This window comes from Tympanuchus pallidicinctus, unplaced genomic scaffold, assembly GCF_026119805.1.
Source record: "Tympanuchus pallidicinctus isolate F22 unplaced genomic scaffold, pur_lepc_1.0 scaffold2, whole genome shotgun sequence".
Classification (NCBI taxonomy): Eukaryota; Metazoa; Chordata; class Aves; order Galliformes; family Phasianidae; genus Tympanuchus; species Tympanuchus pallidicinctus.
This window is the reverse complement of record NW_026294721.1, coordinates 39,060,063-39,077,765: the sequence shown is the minus strand read 5'-3', so window position 1 is coordinate 39,077,765 and position 17,703 is coordinate 39,060,063. Positions and strand designations below refer to the sequence as shown.

The window sequence follows — 17,703 nt, the reverse complement described above, 5'->3', positions numbered from 1 at the left end:
CCTTCCTCAATGAATAGTTGCCAAGATACTTTAAATACTATTACTGCTAAAGGCCAAATAAAACCGAACCTATTTACTGAAGAGGCAGCAATTGCTCTCCCCCTGGATAGAAAGTCAAATGGATCAGGATTTTAGTTACAATGAATTGCAACGGTACAGGAATTTGCAAGCACTTGCAATGAACAGAGATATTATTAATGGCTCTGTTTTTAGCAGACAAAGCACAGTTCACCATCCAAACATATTCCAGTCAATACCCTGCACTCAGCCAGGAAGGGCAGCTGGACTTTGATCAAAGATCGTCTTTCCTGGTCTACAGTCTACAAGAAGGAAAAACGGAACTGTCACTATTGCAGAAAGTACTTGGGAGCAAATGCATGCCACACCACACTCTTCCCTGCATGCTCTTCAGCACTATTAGCTCACTAAACACTCCAGATGAAAAAACTGGTACTTTGTGTATCCTTTTGCAAAAGCAGACCAAGTTCCAATCACGTTTGAAGCCTTCTGTGCATGGTGCTGCAGGGAGAAGAAACTTGGCTGAGGTAAAGTTGTGGCAGTGGCCAGCTGGGAATCGGTCCCCTTCAAGTCACTCCCAGGGAATCAGCTTCTTGCTGCAACTACAATCGCACGAGGTTTTCATTTTAAATGCTGCAGCAATCTTGAAACCACATCATCTTGAAAACAATTCAGAAAACAAACAAACAAACACCACTGAGCCCATTTTCAGTTGAGCTGCTCCTCAGCTCAATTCCAGTCAAGCGTGACTGGCATCTCTTATCTGTTCTTGAAGTTGGTTTGGCAAACTGGCTGGGAAGCATCTACAGCGCAGCTCAGGGCTCCAGCAGGCTTCCAGCCCATGTGTGCCCTCTGTTCACACCACGCCTTGTGCCTCTGTTTCTCCATCAGCAAAAATGGTTGCTGACAAGCCTCCCTGATGCGCCAAGTGGCAGGCAATGAAAACCACAAGAGTAATGTACTGACAAGAGACATCCCTTCCCACACGTAATGAGCTCATGGCACATACAGACATTCCCTAAAAATGTATCTGAATCTGCCGCTACAAACTCTGTCACTGGGCCAGACCTGCTGTGTTAAACCTCCCCTGGCCTTTGCTAGAAATGGCATGTGCTGTGTGGATCAGGTCTGGATATAAGAAAGCTGAGCCAAATGGAATTTATTTACTGCACTCATTTGCATAATGACCATGTATTTCCCTTCCATATTTTGCCCCAAATAAAGAAGTAGAAACTGCACAAGCAGAATTTAAAATACCAGCCATCAGTTGATCACTACTATCAGAGGCTACAGAAACAGTGGGGAGGCCAGTATAGATGCGCAATCATCATTTGAGCACAAGAAATAATTATCAACTACTTGACCACTTCTCAGAGCTTTTTTTTTGTTTTCCAGAGGTGCTCTGAAGAGGTTGCACATAGCACCTTGGGCTGTACAAAGCTATCTGACTGGCAGAAGTTCCCCTTGAAGCCTCAGCCAACACACAGCAAAGAGTTTAGTGCATCACTTCCAGACAGCACAGAGCATTTTGTCCTTCACGCACATCCAGCTTTGCTAGTTGTTGTGTGCAATTTTGGAAAAGGTGAAGATAGGTCTGTGCCCTCATGTGCATCCTGCCCAGTCATCCTCCAGCTCCTCTAAACCTCCTTTCAGTGACTGAGTCATACCTGGTACCAAGAGATATACAATAAATTAAATAACCTGGTAATTTCTGAAGCAATGGCCTTCCAGCTTACTGAACTGGGTGAGAGCACCTCTCTGTGGAAACTGCCCTTGCATGGCCAGGCATTTAGAGGCTCACACTGTAAGTCTCTGGCAAGGTCAGTGAGTGATTTCATGCTTAGTGTTACTCCTTGCTGGAATGAGGCAGAACCGTGGAGCTGCGTGTTTTAACGATTCAAGGCAGGAACCCACTGCAAGGAGGGCAGAACCCTGGAGGTGACAGGACAACGGTCACAGAGGCCTGTACTCAGTAACAAGCTGCACTAATGCAGAGCTGTATGAAAGTCAACTCAGGGAATATTGCAATTAATAATCTACTTGGCTGAGCAATGGTTTCTCTCCTCAGTTTGAGGCAGACCACAGAAAAGTTGGGAAGAAGCTTTGAAGACACTAAGCTGCACAGAGGGTCCTGTAAACCTTTCCAAAGTAAAGGAGAGAAGGGAAACGCACTGTTATTGCTCTTATCTGATTCAACCTTGTTTCCTTTCATCTCATTTAGGCCACAAAGCAAAGTAGCACACCTTACCTCAGCCACAAATGCCAGTTTAGAAGGAGACATAATTCCAATGATTTTTTTTTAAGGGTACAGTCACAAGGACTTAGGTAACTGCACGTCAAACAAACCTAGCAGAAACAAACCAACAAAGAAAGCAAAAAAAACCCAAGTTTTATACAGCAGGATGCGGAATCACAGTGGGCAAATTCTATGCATGCCCTCTAAGGCAGCGAGCAGGTGCAGGCATTTTCCACCTAATTCTTCCAGGTTGCTTTTGAGGCATCTTTGGCTCTCTCTGCCAAACACCCTGCAGGGCTCAGCACTATGCAGAAATTAAAACACAGCCTGCTTGGTGCGTAGTCCTTGTGGCTCACACTGGAACTGCTTGGCTTTGGAAATGCAGGCAGAGCAGGCAGCATAAGTGCACAGAGCCACTGGCTGCCCTCCAGGATGGCTGACACAGAGCCCCAGCACTGCTTCTGCCCTATGACATACTTGTCCACCCTGTGGCTGCCATCCCTGGGATGCCTCCAAACTCAACGGATTTGCAGGTTTGCTCTTGGAAATATGGCCACGTATGAACTCAGCTCCAGAGCAGAATGCCCTTTCCAACCACTTGACCTGCCCTCAGACCGCAAATACACAGGGTAGATTTTGCCAGATGCTTAACATTTTGTGTTTTTCTTCCCATTCACTGTCATGAGGCAGCTCTCTCCTAAAGGTTTGTTCAAGCTGAATCACTTACTCTATGGGGCCAGCGTGCTCTGTGCATCTCACAGAGAAGCACATCGGCCTGGCTTGCTGCATTGCAGCACAAAAATCCCTCACCTGGTGCCTGCTCACTGCAGGCCTGGGCCAGTACCACTGCAGCTTTGGGTGTCACGCAGCAGTTTGGACAGGGCCTTTTGATCAGACCCCATATTTATAAAATTATCAATCCTGAAAAAGAAGGCAAGTAAATAAATAATGCTGCTTTCCTTCTGGTGATTTCTATTGTACTGATCTAACCAGAAATCCCATTAGTTCCTTGCTTTGATCAGGACTATTCCTCCAGGATGAGGAGATGCAGAAAGCATTCCACCATGCCAGCAAATGAGTACATCTGAAGCTTGCTTTAATTAAAGCCTTCAAACCCTGAGCTTTTTGCAGTATTTGCATGTATCTGAACTTTGGCCCAGCTGCTCTCAGGGAAATGCAGTTTATTGTTCAGATGCTTGTCACCTCGGCACTGCTCTCAGCTCTCCTGACAGAGCACTGCAGCCTCAAAGGAGGAGAGGAGAGAGTGCAGGTTGGGATAAAGCACAACCAGCCTAGGCTCTGCTATTACATTAACCCTTTGCAAGAAATTTCAGTGCCAGAAGTAGCATTTCAGAGGTCTTCCCAGCAATAAGCAAGGGGCAGTAGCTTTTGAAGTGTACTGTAAAAACAACCACAAAAGAAGATCTGGAAAAATCTTTCTGCCCTTGCTGAATCACACTTCTCCAATAACAAGCAATCAGGGAGAGAAAAGCATTTCAACCTATGCAATGCTGTAAAATCCTGAGCAGGAGGCTGTAATTCATTCATGTTGTGGAGCTGGAGCTCAGGCTGGATACAGAGAGATCTTTCCTAAGATGCATAAGCCAGCCTGCTCCAGGAGTGCAGATGCCAGATGAATCAGCAAGAAGAAGAAGCAACCAAGAGGAAAAATCCAGTCACGTGAACAAATAAATGGATAAATTACAACCCGCATATTAAAGTGACCCACCTTGATAAGACATGCTGCAGGACTGGAAGCCCTCTTAGGATGCAGGACCTGCTAGCACGCTGCTGTGCACTTTCTAACAGCTTCACATTCATTGACATTCTTATCAGCACTACAGTTTCATAGGAAAGAAGAAATGCACTGTGCAGTTGCTATACCCTGAATGGCATTCCTGTATCACAGCTCACTCAGTGCATAATGACTGAAACTCATATGCTTCCAACTACCCTGACTTCTGAACTGTTATATTTAACTTTTGAGGAAGATTACTATAAAGAGCTTACGTGGTACATTAAAGAAGCTGCAGCCAGAGAGCAAATGGACATCTATTAAATGCCTACTAGTCCCCTGCTATTTGTTTAGCAGCTCTGAAGATATTTTTACAGTCTTTTTTTTTTGGCTATTTTTGAGTCTTGGTATCACAAGAGCACTTTCACAAATGTCGTCTATGCAGGCTGCTAAAATTGTGAAATTACTTTTAATGCTAAATCAGAGAATTAAAGTATCACACAAAGGAATTATCAGCTTGCAGATGGAGACTAAAGAGCTGAATAGGATTTTATTAGCAGTAAAATTCAGAAGCTGCATTCAAGAAAAAAAATCTATACATTGATGTCATCTGGGCAGCAAAATCATTTTGGATGCTTTACTTCTGCTCTCTGCCAAGTACTGTGCTCATTGCAACACAAAGGACTCCTTGGCCCCAAAGACTGCGTTTTAAGGTGATTAGAATTAGATTAATATAAGATTACTTGGCAATTCTTTAGAAGAGTGCCAGCAAATGGGAAATAAAATTTTAAAACAGCTTTATCACTCATGCAATATAACATCAAGGGTGCTCTGCAAAAACATGAGCTTCGTACATCTCTGACCTTGTGAAGCTTTCATGCCCCGCTTTTAGTGTGGGAAAAGAATATCTAATTTCAGCACAGGCTGCTCTGCCCTCTTTCAAAAATCCCAGTATTTGCACCTGATACACTGCTAACAAACCAGACTGGGGACACCCAGGTCTAAGGCTACACTGCTGATGGCTCTGGAGTGTTAGGTGGGAAATAGTGTCAGCCCTGCTGGCTGCAGAACACCCAGTTGGGTATATGGCTCTGGGCAACTTGGTCTAGTGGCTGGCAACCCTGCACATAGTAGGGGGGTTGAAACTAGATGAACACTGTGGTCCTTTTCAACCCAGGCCATTCTATGAGTCTATGATTTTGGGCAGCTCTCCTTCTCTTATACTCAGCTGTGTGGCGCTACTTGCACGCATCCCCCTGATGAAATTTCCTCATGTGTAACCAGGCATTTGTTTTTTGTAGTTCATGTGACTGTCTCACAAGTGGCTTTGAAGGAAACCCTACCCCCTTTCCTATGAAGATATGCACTGAGATGAATGAAAAATTTACCACACAACATGCAATAAGTGACACTGTCTGAAAGTTCATCACCAGAGTCAAATCTGAGGATTGAGAACAGTGCATTTCTGCTCTTCATTAAGGGATTAAGTGGACAACTATTACTTATTATTTTTATTTTCAGCTACATGTACTTCAATGTCAAAATTGAAATGTCTGTCTGCAGATGCAGGAAAATGTTTTTATTTCCTCTTTTCATAATATATCCTAATATATCAAGAGGGTTGATACACCTTTGGAATAAAAATGACCTTGAAATTACTCAGAATTTGGGTTTTGTTTTTTGTTTTTTGTTTGTTTTTTTTCTTTGTTTGTTTTCTTCTAATTTCAATTAATTCCTTCAATGTTCAAGTATGTACTTCTGATATTCTAAGTAAAATAAAAATGCTTATGCCAAACTATGAGAAAGTGGCAATTACCACCTGGGGAGTTACACATAAAACTATAAAATATTCAATTGATCCATAATTCATTTGGTAGCAGACACCCAGCCATCTGGGCTGGGGTGAACTTGCAGCTCTGGAATAAGATTTTGCATTCAGAATAAATGGAGCTACTAAAAAACAAAACCAAAACACACAAAAACCAACCCAGGAGCCTTTTGTGCATCACTGGTTTTCAGGTTTTACTTTGCTCTAACTACCTACAATTGTTATAACTACAAGCAACCACACTTCAAAAATAAATTCAATGAAGGACAGCCTGATCGTGGCAGAACTGCCACTGACTGTCTCTGCTGGTGTTAGTGCACATATCTAGTTACACTATTTAGGTTTCTACCTACATAAAATATTTGATGGATAGCATACAGGATAGGATTCCACAAATGAAATTACTCTCCTTGATTCAACACTTGCTGTAAGCTTGATACACAGCAAAACAGCAAAGCTTTCCAGTGGGCTTGAGATTCAGCTGGACATAAAAAGTCAGACAGCATAAAAGTTAAAGGTGGACTTCTCAAGAACATCCAGACTTTGATGCACTACTGGGCATTTTTTTCCCACTATAATCAGGGGGAAAAACCCCAGCAATTTCAAGAGATGCAGCAAGGCCCGGAATGAGAACCAGTCAAAATTTCTCTGTGGACTTAACTGCTGTATGAAAAGATGGAAGATCCTTCTTCCCAGAGAACAAAGCCTGAACACCCATTTTCCAACACAGAAGCCCTCACAACAAGGCAGAAGGTGGTCTTCAAGGCAGTACCAGTACACTTTTACTTATTAAAATATCCCTGTCTCAGTCCATAGTGGTTTGTAAGACAACGCTTTGCTTTCAGGAGCATGTAATTTAAGTTAAATGGTGAGTTCTTGATACCTGTGTTAATACACTGGAAGCTAGTGCAGCATCTCTAAATGACAGCGCTTTCCAAATAGATGTGTAATTACAAGTCTTAAACCCTCTATTTATGCTGCTAATAGCTCCTCTCTGACCAACATGAATTTAAAGCATAGCTTAAACTATCAGACATACCAAATTCATATTGAATTGCCTGCAGCTGCTAGGATTTTCTTAGAGTTCATAAAATGATTAGACAAATTCATGGAAGAGAAATCCATTAGGGGCTATAAAGTACAAAGAGGTTCTCCCAGGAGGCTTGGGAGCACACTATGGAAACAACAGTGTGCCTTGTGCTCACACCTTTTCTACGGTGTCCACTGTCCAGAAGATGACGCAGCTCAATGGATTGAGTGCTGTTACAACTGACATTTACAGCCAAGTTCTGCTCAGCAGCCTGGCTGTGGAAAAGGACTTTCACAGAAATAAGCATGCATTCAAGCTTTTGCAGGCCCTAGGCTTGCAGTTCTGGTTACAAAGCAGAGTTGCAAAATGAGTCTTGCTTCCTGTGTGAGACAGTCACATGCAATATGCTGCACTTACTGGACAATCCTCTTGGAAATATTTTGTTTTTCCTAAAGAAGATAAGCAAGCTGCTACGCTCTGCAGGACAGACCAAACAAGCTGGTGAGACTTGTGATCTGACAGAATGAGACCCTGAACCTTACAGGTTTTGAACTGAACCTTTCTCAAAGGCAATCTCAGAGAACACAGCTTCCCAGTGCACTGAGTACTGACATTTTCTTGCCTCATTTTCTGGTATGTTCTTCCCAGTCTGTGTGGAGTTGCAGTTTTTCTGTTTCAAGAGCACGCAGTTGTTGACCTAAGATTGTAACAAGCCTTACACTGTAGTTTTCCTTTTCCAAACTGCTCCTGGCTGCTTTTCATAGGCTGGTGCACCCTAAGTGCTAAGGAAAATCCCTTCTCTTTTGCTCCTTGCAACTGTTGTGTCACAGTCTGCATAGTCAGAGTGAGGGTCATGGCTCTCAGCGCACCTCTCTGCTCCTGACAGCTTTTTAGCTGCTCCAAGCATTTAGCATTTTCTTTTGGTCAAAGAAGAATCTGGCCCTGCTTCCCAGGCAGCAGCATGGGTTGCCAGGTCCTGTCCTCCAACATCTTTGCTTAAAGATCACTGCTGCACCACAGGACACAACTTGTATCTCTGTTTTGGCCTCAGGCATGCAGGCTTCTTGAAGCATTAGACACACTAACTCCACTGCTAGCAAGCACATCCAGACCTTTCTTCCCCCTTTTCCCCAAAAGGCGTGAAAACACCATACAGGTCACAGAGTTGGACTGAATGCTGATTTCCAGCTTTTCAAGTAGAAAACAGGCAAGGGGCTCATCTGAAAACACGTACAGAGAAGAAGGTCTTCAAATGTAAAGAGAGTCCATGGCATGTGAGTAATCAGCAAAAGAACTGCCCCACTCCTAGACCCCCCATCTCTAGCCCATGTCCAGCTGGAAATGAAAGGCAAAGAAAACTGCTCAGCTGTTTAGGCTGGCTACAACTGAATTACTTTTGCAGGTTTTAAGCCCAGAAGGGTTTTTAATGCTATGCTTTCCCACTGTGTGTGTGGATGATGATACAATGGGCAAACAGGCAACCATGAATCACAACCACTTGCTCCCTACAGTCCCATTACAAGATACACACCCCTGAGCGAGAATTCATGGTAGGTGCCTTCTGTGCATGGGGCAGATAAGATGAAAGACCTCAGGGGAGATGCACATCTTTGTCTAGAATGACAGCATTACTTAATCACCCAGCTTGGTGGAATCTCTAAGAAAAAACATCACACACTGTCATGTGAAAAGCCAACTTCAGTATTAGCAGCACCGGCAGACTGCTCTCTGGAAATAGTGTTTCTCTGGAAATGGCAGTTTCAAAAAGATAAGAATTTGAGTAAAACCACCAACATGAAAAGGATGGCTAACTTAATCCTATTGTTGCCAGTTATGAATTATTCACTGGGCTCCAGCCCATGTGCATGAGGCACACTTTCTAATGCTTTCAGAACGCATTACAGATGGCTCCCTGCCATCTCTGCTAAGAACTCCCGTGTGTGCTTATTTTACAGTTGTCCCAATGGGGACAACCATGCTTTGACCAGTCTACACAAGGTTTCTTGATCCTTGAATCCAAGAACTGCCCTCTGCTTGCACTATCAGAAATAGATGGTCTAACTGCATGGTGGACAGTAGACAGGGACAGAGTACTTAGACCTGAGGAGGGAGCTGCACCAGATATTTAGGAGGTGTGGGAAGATAACAGGAAGTAAGGTCCTCTTTCTGCCTCCTGCAGCTCTGAGGTGTCACAGTGGAGGTCAGTGCACTTTCCACCTTTCCTGGCTGGCTGCATTGTTCAACCATTCCAGATCCATGACCGTATCTAGTGAAAAATACCTGCAAAATCACAGAGAAAGAACAGAGGCTTGGGATCACTGAGGAAGAGCAGGTTGTGACAGGGGAATCAGTACTCAGTCTGCAGACACTGTGTCCAACATAGATTGGTCCCATCCCAGGTACCATCACATCCCTGGGGAAGTGTGCTGGGGTCACCAGCTGAGATTAGATGATGTGCCTCATTTGTGCATAAATATTATTTCTCTCTTGCTGTACTTCCAAACTTCATTTCAAAAGTTCGGAGGAAAATTACATCAGACTGAGAATACCAGACTGATTGCCAGTGCCAGTTCTTTTTATCGTTATTTCAAATTGGGGAGAGAAGAAAGGGGAACAAATTAGTTTGGAGAGGAACACATTTTCCTCAGGAAGCAATCCCTTCAAGAACCCAAATCAGACACAGTTTCTACTGCCAAAAGCTCCCATACGTAGAAGACATGGCACAGCCAACATCCTGCTGCTTGCACATTCTCTGCAGTCCTGAAATTAGCATGTTTTTTCTTGGTGGGGACAGACAAAGCCAAAACAGCAAAATAAATCCTGGCATTTCCCTCCAGTACTGGGTTAGTGACTACCAGCCAGTGGGCCTCAAACAGCAAGACCTAACCCATGGCATGTATTTTTTTCTTTTTCCACAGCACGCAGTTCTTTTTCTCATATTGCTGCAGTTGGCCTTGTAATGCTACCAGGCCTTTAGTGACTCTACTTAATTATACCAGTCTTCATAGAAATGTAATCACACAGGCAGAAAATCTACGTGAGAGAAAGGATGGGTCCCCAGGGCAGCATTTCTTGGTGCTGGTTTCCTGGGGAGATTAGGCTGCTGAGACCCTGCTAAAGCCCCATGTGCTTTGCTTGCTTTGATTTGAGAGAACAGCTGAAGGTGAGGCTCTTTCAGAGATATCTAGCATCTCTAGCTATGGCCAACCATAGACCACTCTGCCTGCATACCTCCATTACTAACCCCAAAGGACATTTTTCAGAGGAACCTAAATAAAACAGATAGCCACTTTCCATGCTTGCATACAATTTGTCCAGTCCTTGTCTATATTTGCTTTGTTTCTGGCATGGACAAAGTGATTATCATCCCAGGGAGTGCCCAGAGAGCAGAGGGTGAGGAACATTACCGAGAAACACATTTGATGCACGAATTGTACAGCTCAAGCAAACAGGCCCGGCTCTCTTTATTCAATGAACTGGGTGGGACCAGCTCCAGCAACAAAATCCCCTGCACAATCCCTCTGGATGATGAGTGGACTCCGCAAGCACCTCCTACTGATTCAAACACAAGAGCATACAGATACTACTTGAATGCTACACAGAGCATTAAACACTTGTGGCTCAATCCATTAGTACTACCCTTGTCTGTGTCTCCCCAGGCTGCATTGCAGCTCTGCCAGGGTAGCACAGAGACTGAACCAGAAGCTAAACTTACCCACTGTCTTTAACAGGAACTGTATTTTCATGTGAAACCAACAGGTCTACAATTTCGTACAACGGATCTCCCTGTACAAAGTTGTGGGCAATAACTGTGCAAGGGAGATGTTCTTGGCTTGAGTCACAAGAAGCTAGCTATGCAGATAAATCCAGCTGCAACTACCAGGAATTTGGCACATAACTCACAGAACAGAGCCATTTCCTCACAGACAGAAGTGATCAGCGACATATCATCTTCTCTTATTTCTCTCTACATTTACAGAGGTTTATGTGGGTTTAATTCTACATATCAGGGAAAAAGTAACGCTAGCAATGAAATGCTAATACAAGCCCACTAACAGGAAAATACATTTTTTTCCAGCAGTAGTTACTGGCAGCAACCTTCCCAGTAGGAGGACAACAGTAAACAGCATTAGGACTAAGACACCCACTGATCTGCACTAAACAGGTGCCTCCAACAGGTGTCATACTGCCATCCACTGATGCTCCTCTGGAAGATTCCTTGCTACATCCATTAGCAGTGAGCAGTAACCCCAGCATGCCTTTATTTGCTCTCCTTGAACAATTTGTCCAACACCTTGACAATTCCGTCTAATTATCTGGGTAGGTATCTGATGAAGTCCAATACAATTACATTCTCACTGCTGGCAGCCAAGCCCACACATGTACACCTGGGCAGCAGGAATGAAATGCAGTCCTGCTCCAGCTAACTCGTTTCTGCTTCACAGTGAGGATCTGACAATCTCCATCTAGCTGTTACTCTGCATATCGCACCACATTTCCTGCTAAATCTTTGTAAGGAGAAGGCAAGCACTGGCTCCTCTGATCAGGCAGCACAGTCTGCAAGGTCTCAAATTCCACTAATTCACGTTTCTGGATGGGGTCCACAGCAGACAAGTACCACTGGGGGCCTTAAACTAAGCGGCAGGAAGCAAGCTAGGTAGGCAGTAGGAAAAAACTTAAAACACAGAGCATACAGGGGACTGGAAAAGAATGGAAATGTATGTGTGTGGGTGGGTTCTCTGGGTCTTAAAGAAGTTGTGTGATGTGCCCTGTGTGTTGATGTGCACAGAAAGAGTAATCATGCTTTTCTCTCCCATCACACCTCCAAATGACAAGTGACAATGTCAACTCCACACATGCCTGTGTTCAAAGCACAGAACTCTGAAGCGCCAAAGCAGCTTGCCCCAAACACAACAGTTGTTTTTTTCTCTCTAGGCTTCCAAAGGGTTGGCAGGCAAATCTGAGCTCCAGACAAAGGAACAAACCAATATACGAGATCTGTCTGCACAGTACAAAGCCAGTGACACAGTATGCAATGACATCTCAGTCCTACCTTGTTGGAGATGCACTGACACTGCACTGTATGTCATAACACGGGAGAGGAACTGATTTTCCTGACTATTTTCTTAGGGTAACTGTAAAGTTTGGATATTTTAGACCACTGACACGTGGAATCAAAATGAACTCTCAGGGATTGCCCCTTCCCAACAGGAGAGGCAATTATATTCCCTCTGTTTTAGTGAGCAGATACACAGAACTGCAAAGAAGTAGTGGGAACTCCAAGTAGCTTATTTAATATAACAGAAAAAAGAAAAAGCCACAGATTCTAAGTGTGTCCTGCTGGAAGGAAATACGTTGAAGATTGCAGTAATTATAGCCTGCAAGATACAACCACCCCACCACCCAACATATTCAAAAGATCGACAGTCCAGCCCTACACGTGGGGGATTTCCACCCATTTCAAAGGGAGGCCTTCAATGGGTCTGACTGCTCAGGCTCCCACCCCAGACATTTTCCCAGGTTGAAGATCCACTTACCTGCCTGGTTTGTGGTTACATTTACAGACACAAACTGCCGGGCTCCAGGGTTCTGGTCGGACACTCCATTCACTGCCTCAATTTCAAAGGTATAGTTTGTATGAGCAAGCAGATCCACCATCATGACAGAGGTGTTTTTCAGGCCGGTTTGCTGGGGGAGGTACCTGACATGACTGCCACATGCCTCGCACAGACCTGAGTGTGAGTTGCACTTCTTGCATGCAATATAATAAGACACATCTTTCCTTCCACCAGTATCAGCAGGGGGAATCCATTCCAGAAAGACACTAGTCTCGTTAACATTTGAGATGGCACTCCGAGGAGCAGAGGGGGGTCCTGGTTTGCAAAGTGAGAAAAACACATGGTAAAAACAGTATTATCAGTCATCCTGCTCTCTACTACTCTTTGGTTGAAAAGAGATGCTGTGGTGCTCATGTGTCAAAAAGCACACAGACAATTTGCAGCAGCAGCTAAAGAAGACAGAAGATGGGGATTCAAGCCTTCCCACCTTACCTTAAGAGGTTTGTGTTGGGACACAGACATCTTTAAGTGAGGGCAAGACACAGATTTGGCTCAAAAGTAATAAGGGCAGCACATTTCATACTGGGATGTTGCATCTGGTATTCTCTTTGTTCCGCTTGCTAAGGGAGCTGCAAATCTTTGCTCTGTCCCAGCCAACACTGGCTTACCTGGGAGGCAAGACTCCCCCTTCTTGCCCCACTGCCCCTGTATTGCTAGCCTTGGATCCTTAAAAAAGATACATACCAGTGTATTCCCACTACTCTGCCAATTCAGACACTGAATTCTATTCATCCACCCACCTCTGCCAATTAGCTCTCTGGCAACAGTAAAACCTAAGCTTGGGCATCCAAATCATACCTAAGCAAGACAGTCTATGTACCCCAAAGCAGATGGTAATCCACACAGGCCACTGGAAACACAGCCGTATCTGGCTACTCAACAGCAGCCTTTGTGGACCCTGCCAAGCTCTCAGCACTAGCATGATTGGTTAGTCACACTGTGCTTGCTTATTTTGCCAAGCCTCCACACTCGGTATGTCAATATGGCACTGGCAATGCTATCTAAGGAGGAACAGCTGCTGTGGAACTATCAGAGCTCCTACAGATGTGGTCTGTTTTCCTTCATCCTGCTGGAAGAAGCTGTGGTTGGGCAAAGAAAGCTGCATTACATGCTCAGGTCACAATTACAAAAGCAGCTTCCAGTTCAGCAAGTGGCTGTGCTGCCCATCTGAAGACACCCACAAGACCACTTTTACATGCTGAAGGTGCTGGCATGCACCTTTCCAAAAGTCAGAGGCAACTGACAGTGTGTATTATTACCAGCTACTTCTGCAACCCCTGGCACTGCTCTGTAGATATCTCCCAGTGAGACGAGCAGGACAGCCCAGGCAGGTCTGTCAGCACAGAGCCACAGCCAACTTGAAATGCTCACACTTCACTCAATGGCTTTGAGTTTCAAAAATCTAACCATCCAGTGAGGAGAACCGATACAGTACCCAGAAGATACTTTGAGAAACTTTTCATTTTAACAGACTTGTGTTGGAGATGAAGGGCAAGCTGACGATACGCTGTGAAGATGATGTGAAAGGACAGCAAGAATCTCATGCAAGAGACTCACATGGGGAAACTGATCAAAGAAAGATGGAATGGATTTTAGTGGCAGCATTACCAGAAGCTATAGAGCAAAGACTGAGATTTTTCCAAGAAGGCAACAGACTTCCACACAGTTTGAATGAAGTTGTCAAAACCCACGAGCAGCTCCTTGAAAAGAGCCTGTCAGCGAGCTTTACCAGCCAGAAACCCATACAAATTTAACAGCCTGTCTTAGCTTGTCGTCTTCTAGTTTTGTTGTGATGATTGAACTCAATTTGTTATTTAAAATGGGCAATGTTGCAAAACTGAATCTACCTTCGGTTTTTCACTATTTTCCTTCCCTTCTCCCCTTTTTAAGTCTATAAATTGGTAATGCTTAAGAAACACTGCAATGATCTCAACTCAAGCTATTCTGATTCAACAAGAAACTCAATGACAGAGGGAAATAAATATTCCTGATTTTTTTTTTTTCTTCAGAGAAAAACAGTCAAAGACAAAAGCTAGGTTAGTTTAGGAAATGGCAGCTTTGTCAGAGGTACAGCAGCCATGTCAGCAACTCCCAAAGAAGCCAGGATGTTCCTCTGTAAGAGGACTACAACAATAACAGCTTCACATTGGTATACATGGGGAATAAGCCCCCCCTCCCTGGGTGGAAGGCAGCTGAGGGAGGTGATGCATAGTGGTAGCAGAGCAGGCTGTGCCCAGGCTGAGGATTCCTACAGGCCGCCTCTCACCAGCAGCACCACGGGGTGACAGTGCTGGTTAGCTAATGACACCACAGGACAGCAGCAGCCAGAACTATTTTCCGGCCTCTCATCCTCATGCTGATGTAATGGGGGCTGGAAATCCATCTCAAGAGCTGTGTGGGTTGTATCTACTGCACTCAAGGATTTTTTTACTGGTTAAATTGTCTGATTTCTCCTTCCGCTGGATGAATGCACTTTCACCGCTATCAGCATTCTAAGAAAAAAATAAAAGAACTCAGGCACAAAAAAAAAACCTACAAAAAACATTTACTGGACAACATGCCTTTAACAGGGGATAAATTATCGCTTTTGTAAAGGCAGCAGAGGTTTGTACTCTCTTTGCACAGAAGAATCAGCTGCTCTTCTTGAAGGCTTAAAAACATGCTTTGAAGCTAGTGCGAATGGGTAACCTATAAAATTAGCATTCTCAGAGGGGTCTGAGAAAGGTCTTTAGCTGTCTGCACATACCTAACAGGACCTGCTTGAAGAATCCTGAAACTGCACATGAGTAAAGCTTTGAAAAATCTCAGCTGGGAGAACAAACCAGTGTTTTAGCTTCAGAAAAGGTAGGGCCCCAGATCTGCCAAGAAGCTCTGTTTTAATTTACAGCTTCCCTTCATCAAGATGAACACATTCATTTTCTGCTTTTTTTTTTTTAATTTGTTACTTTGTGCCCTAAGCTGAGATTTACCATTTCTGCAGAATGATTCACTGACCAGAGGGAAGTCATTTCTAAAGATAAAGGTATCAATGTTTTCCTTCATGGACAGCTAACCTGTTGTTTGCTGATATGTGTATTTTTAAAAAATAAATTGAGAAAGAAATTTCCCCTAAGACACAAATACATATTTTATACATATATATGTGTGTGTGTACACAGAGTTAACCGTTTCCTTTGAGAACAGAATGTTACACCAAAAGCTACAAAAGTGTCAGTGCATCCCATAAATCACACTCTTTCTTCTATGTTTTTTGTGCCATTCACCTTCACTCATACTTTCTCTGTATACTTTGAACCACAACAGGATTAATCATCAAAGATGGGAGAGGGGAAAATGAGTGCAAAATAGTATGTTTTCATTCAAAATTGACATTTCGCAAGAACTGAAGTTAGGACTAGTTATCAAGAAATCAAGCTCAAAAACTTCCTGGGAGATGCATGTAACAATACCAAGAATTCTCAAATGCCTGTCAGAACCGAATATTTTTTGTTTGATGGTAATAGCTCTTTTGGACTGCATCACAGCACTATAAATTTAAAAACTGCCAAGCTTTACTTATAAAACATGCTTAAGGAACTGAGAAAATTAAATAAAAATGTATTTGTGTTGTGTCCCCTGCCTCATGCTTGTCTGAACAGTTGATAGTGGTTTAGCAGTTTTCGTTAGCAATGGTGGTGGTGGTGGGGAGACTCATGGCAGCTTGAGAGCAAAAGGCACTATCTCTAAATTAGGAAAATGTGATTTTATAGCTATACCAACTGGCATGGGGACCTTAGAGGTGTAGAGCTGAAAACAAACATTGATGTATTCTCTAAAATTAACTAGATTTCAAGTTTGAGGAAATTCTATGAATATTATTAACTTCTGCTGTAATAAATAATAGAAACATTCACAAAACTTAACAGTGTTTTCCTATCCGTCATGACCCAAGTCTGTCTTGCTCGTGTTTCAGTTCATGACAAGATGTTCCCCTGTAAGTCTTACAGGATTGGGTTCAAAATGTTAGGGTTGTCACATACTCTTTACTATCCCTGCCAAAATTTACTTTGCCTGCAACTGAGTGGGGTAATGCACAGGCTCTCCTTACCACCTCTAACACAGAAACAGCTGGATTAGCACAAAATCCCAAGAAAGGATGCATAGGAGAAGGGAGGATGACTTAGCACACTGAAGCGCACAAAGAGGGCTCAGATGATGCACTCAGCTTTTGGGAGTAGTAAGTATAAATCTCACCAGAGATGCTTCAACACCCTATACTACTGTACAAGTTTGCCCTGTATGTGGCATAGCAGCATCATCTGAAACAGCAGGCTAGAGAAGTAAGCAGTGCCTGAGTTGGCATTAAAACTCTCATTTACGTCAGAAGCACTCGGTACCCTGCCAAACCACATCCAAATACAGCTTCACACACCACTGGTGTGTGCACTGCCTGGACTTTAAACAAGCTTATAGTAAGCTTTCAAAACAACCCCCAAACAGCAACAAACAAACAAAAAAATCCCAAACTGACTAATCATCATCATCAACAACAAAAAACAAACCACCACCAAAATAAAACCCAAGTAAAAAAGGTATATAAAAGGAATGCCAATTCACTACTCATGGCATCATAAATTACAGTCTTTATCTACAGGATTCAGACTGTGCCAGAAACCCCATTCTCAGGTCATGGGCTTGCATAAACCTCTTCTTCAGAGCTGGTTGCTTCTTCTGTGTGCTAACTCACAGCAGGACTGTCTGGCATTACTCTGCCTTGGCTTTGGTTTAGTCTGCTCGAAAGAAGCTGATTTTGTGTGCCTTTTCAGAGTTCTCTTCCCATTTCCCAATACCACCAATACTGGTCCTTTCTCTCATTTATCAAAGTTTTTAAAGACATGTCCCAGGGCAAAATAGACATCAGGGAGTACTGTTGTCATAGCTTCCCATGCCGTAGCCCATCCTAGCCACCACTTTGATGCCATAGTATTGTCACTGTCACAGTGCCTGAGGCTGTCTTATTCTTCCCTGTAGCAGAACTTCAGCAGCCATGTGCTTCACATTCCTTAACATAAAAGGTAAATACTGAGATCAAGAGCCTTGTTTCTCCTGTGTTTCCTGTGCCAAGCGACTATTCCAGGTGGGAAGAGATCTGCTGAGAGCAGGCAGTCCTCCTATGTGAAGAGACTCTCCAACTGGAACAGCCTTTTTCCTTCTCTTTTTTGAAGTGCCAACTTGAGAAGCTAGAAAAGACAGCTTTAT

General features: G+C 43.6%; 1 protein-coding gene across 19 annotated transcripts in view; it reads right to left on the bottom strand.

The window, feature by feature from the left end:
- EPHA5 (EPH receptor A5) overlaps nucleotides 1-17,703 on the bottom strand; it is a 197,253-nt gene that overhangs the window by 76,616 nt on the left and 102,934 nt on the right. For 15 of the 19 annotated variants that reach the window (XR_008206851.1, XM_052683198.1, XM_052683204.1 and 12 more), the window contains one exon: nucleotides 12,385-12,720. The exons of the other annotated variants lie outside the window; for them this stretch is intronic. Coding sequence is in view for 14 of the 15 variants with exons in the window: in XM_052683198.1 (XP_052539158.1) it covers nucleotides 12,385-12,720 (336 nt within the window). In the remaining variant the exon portion in view is untranslated. The remainder of the gene's footprint in view (nucleotides 1-12,384; nucleotides 12,721-17,703) is intronic. 19 annotated transcript variants of the gene reach the window in all.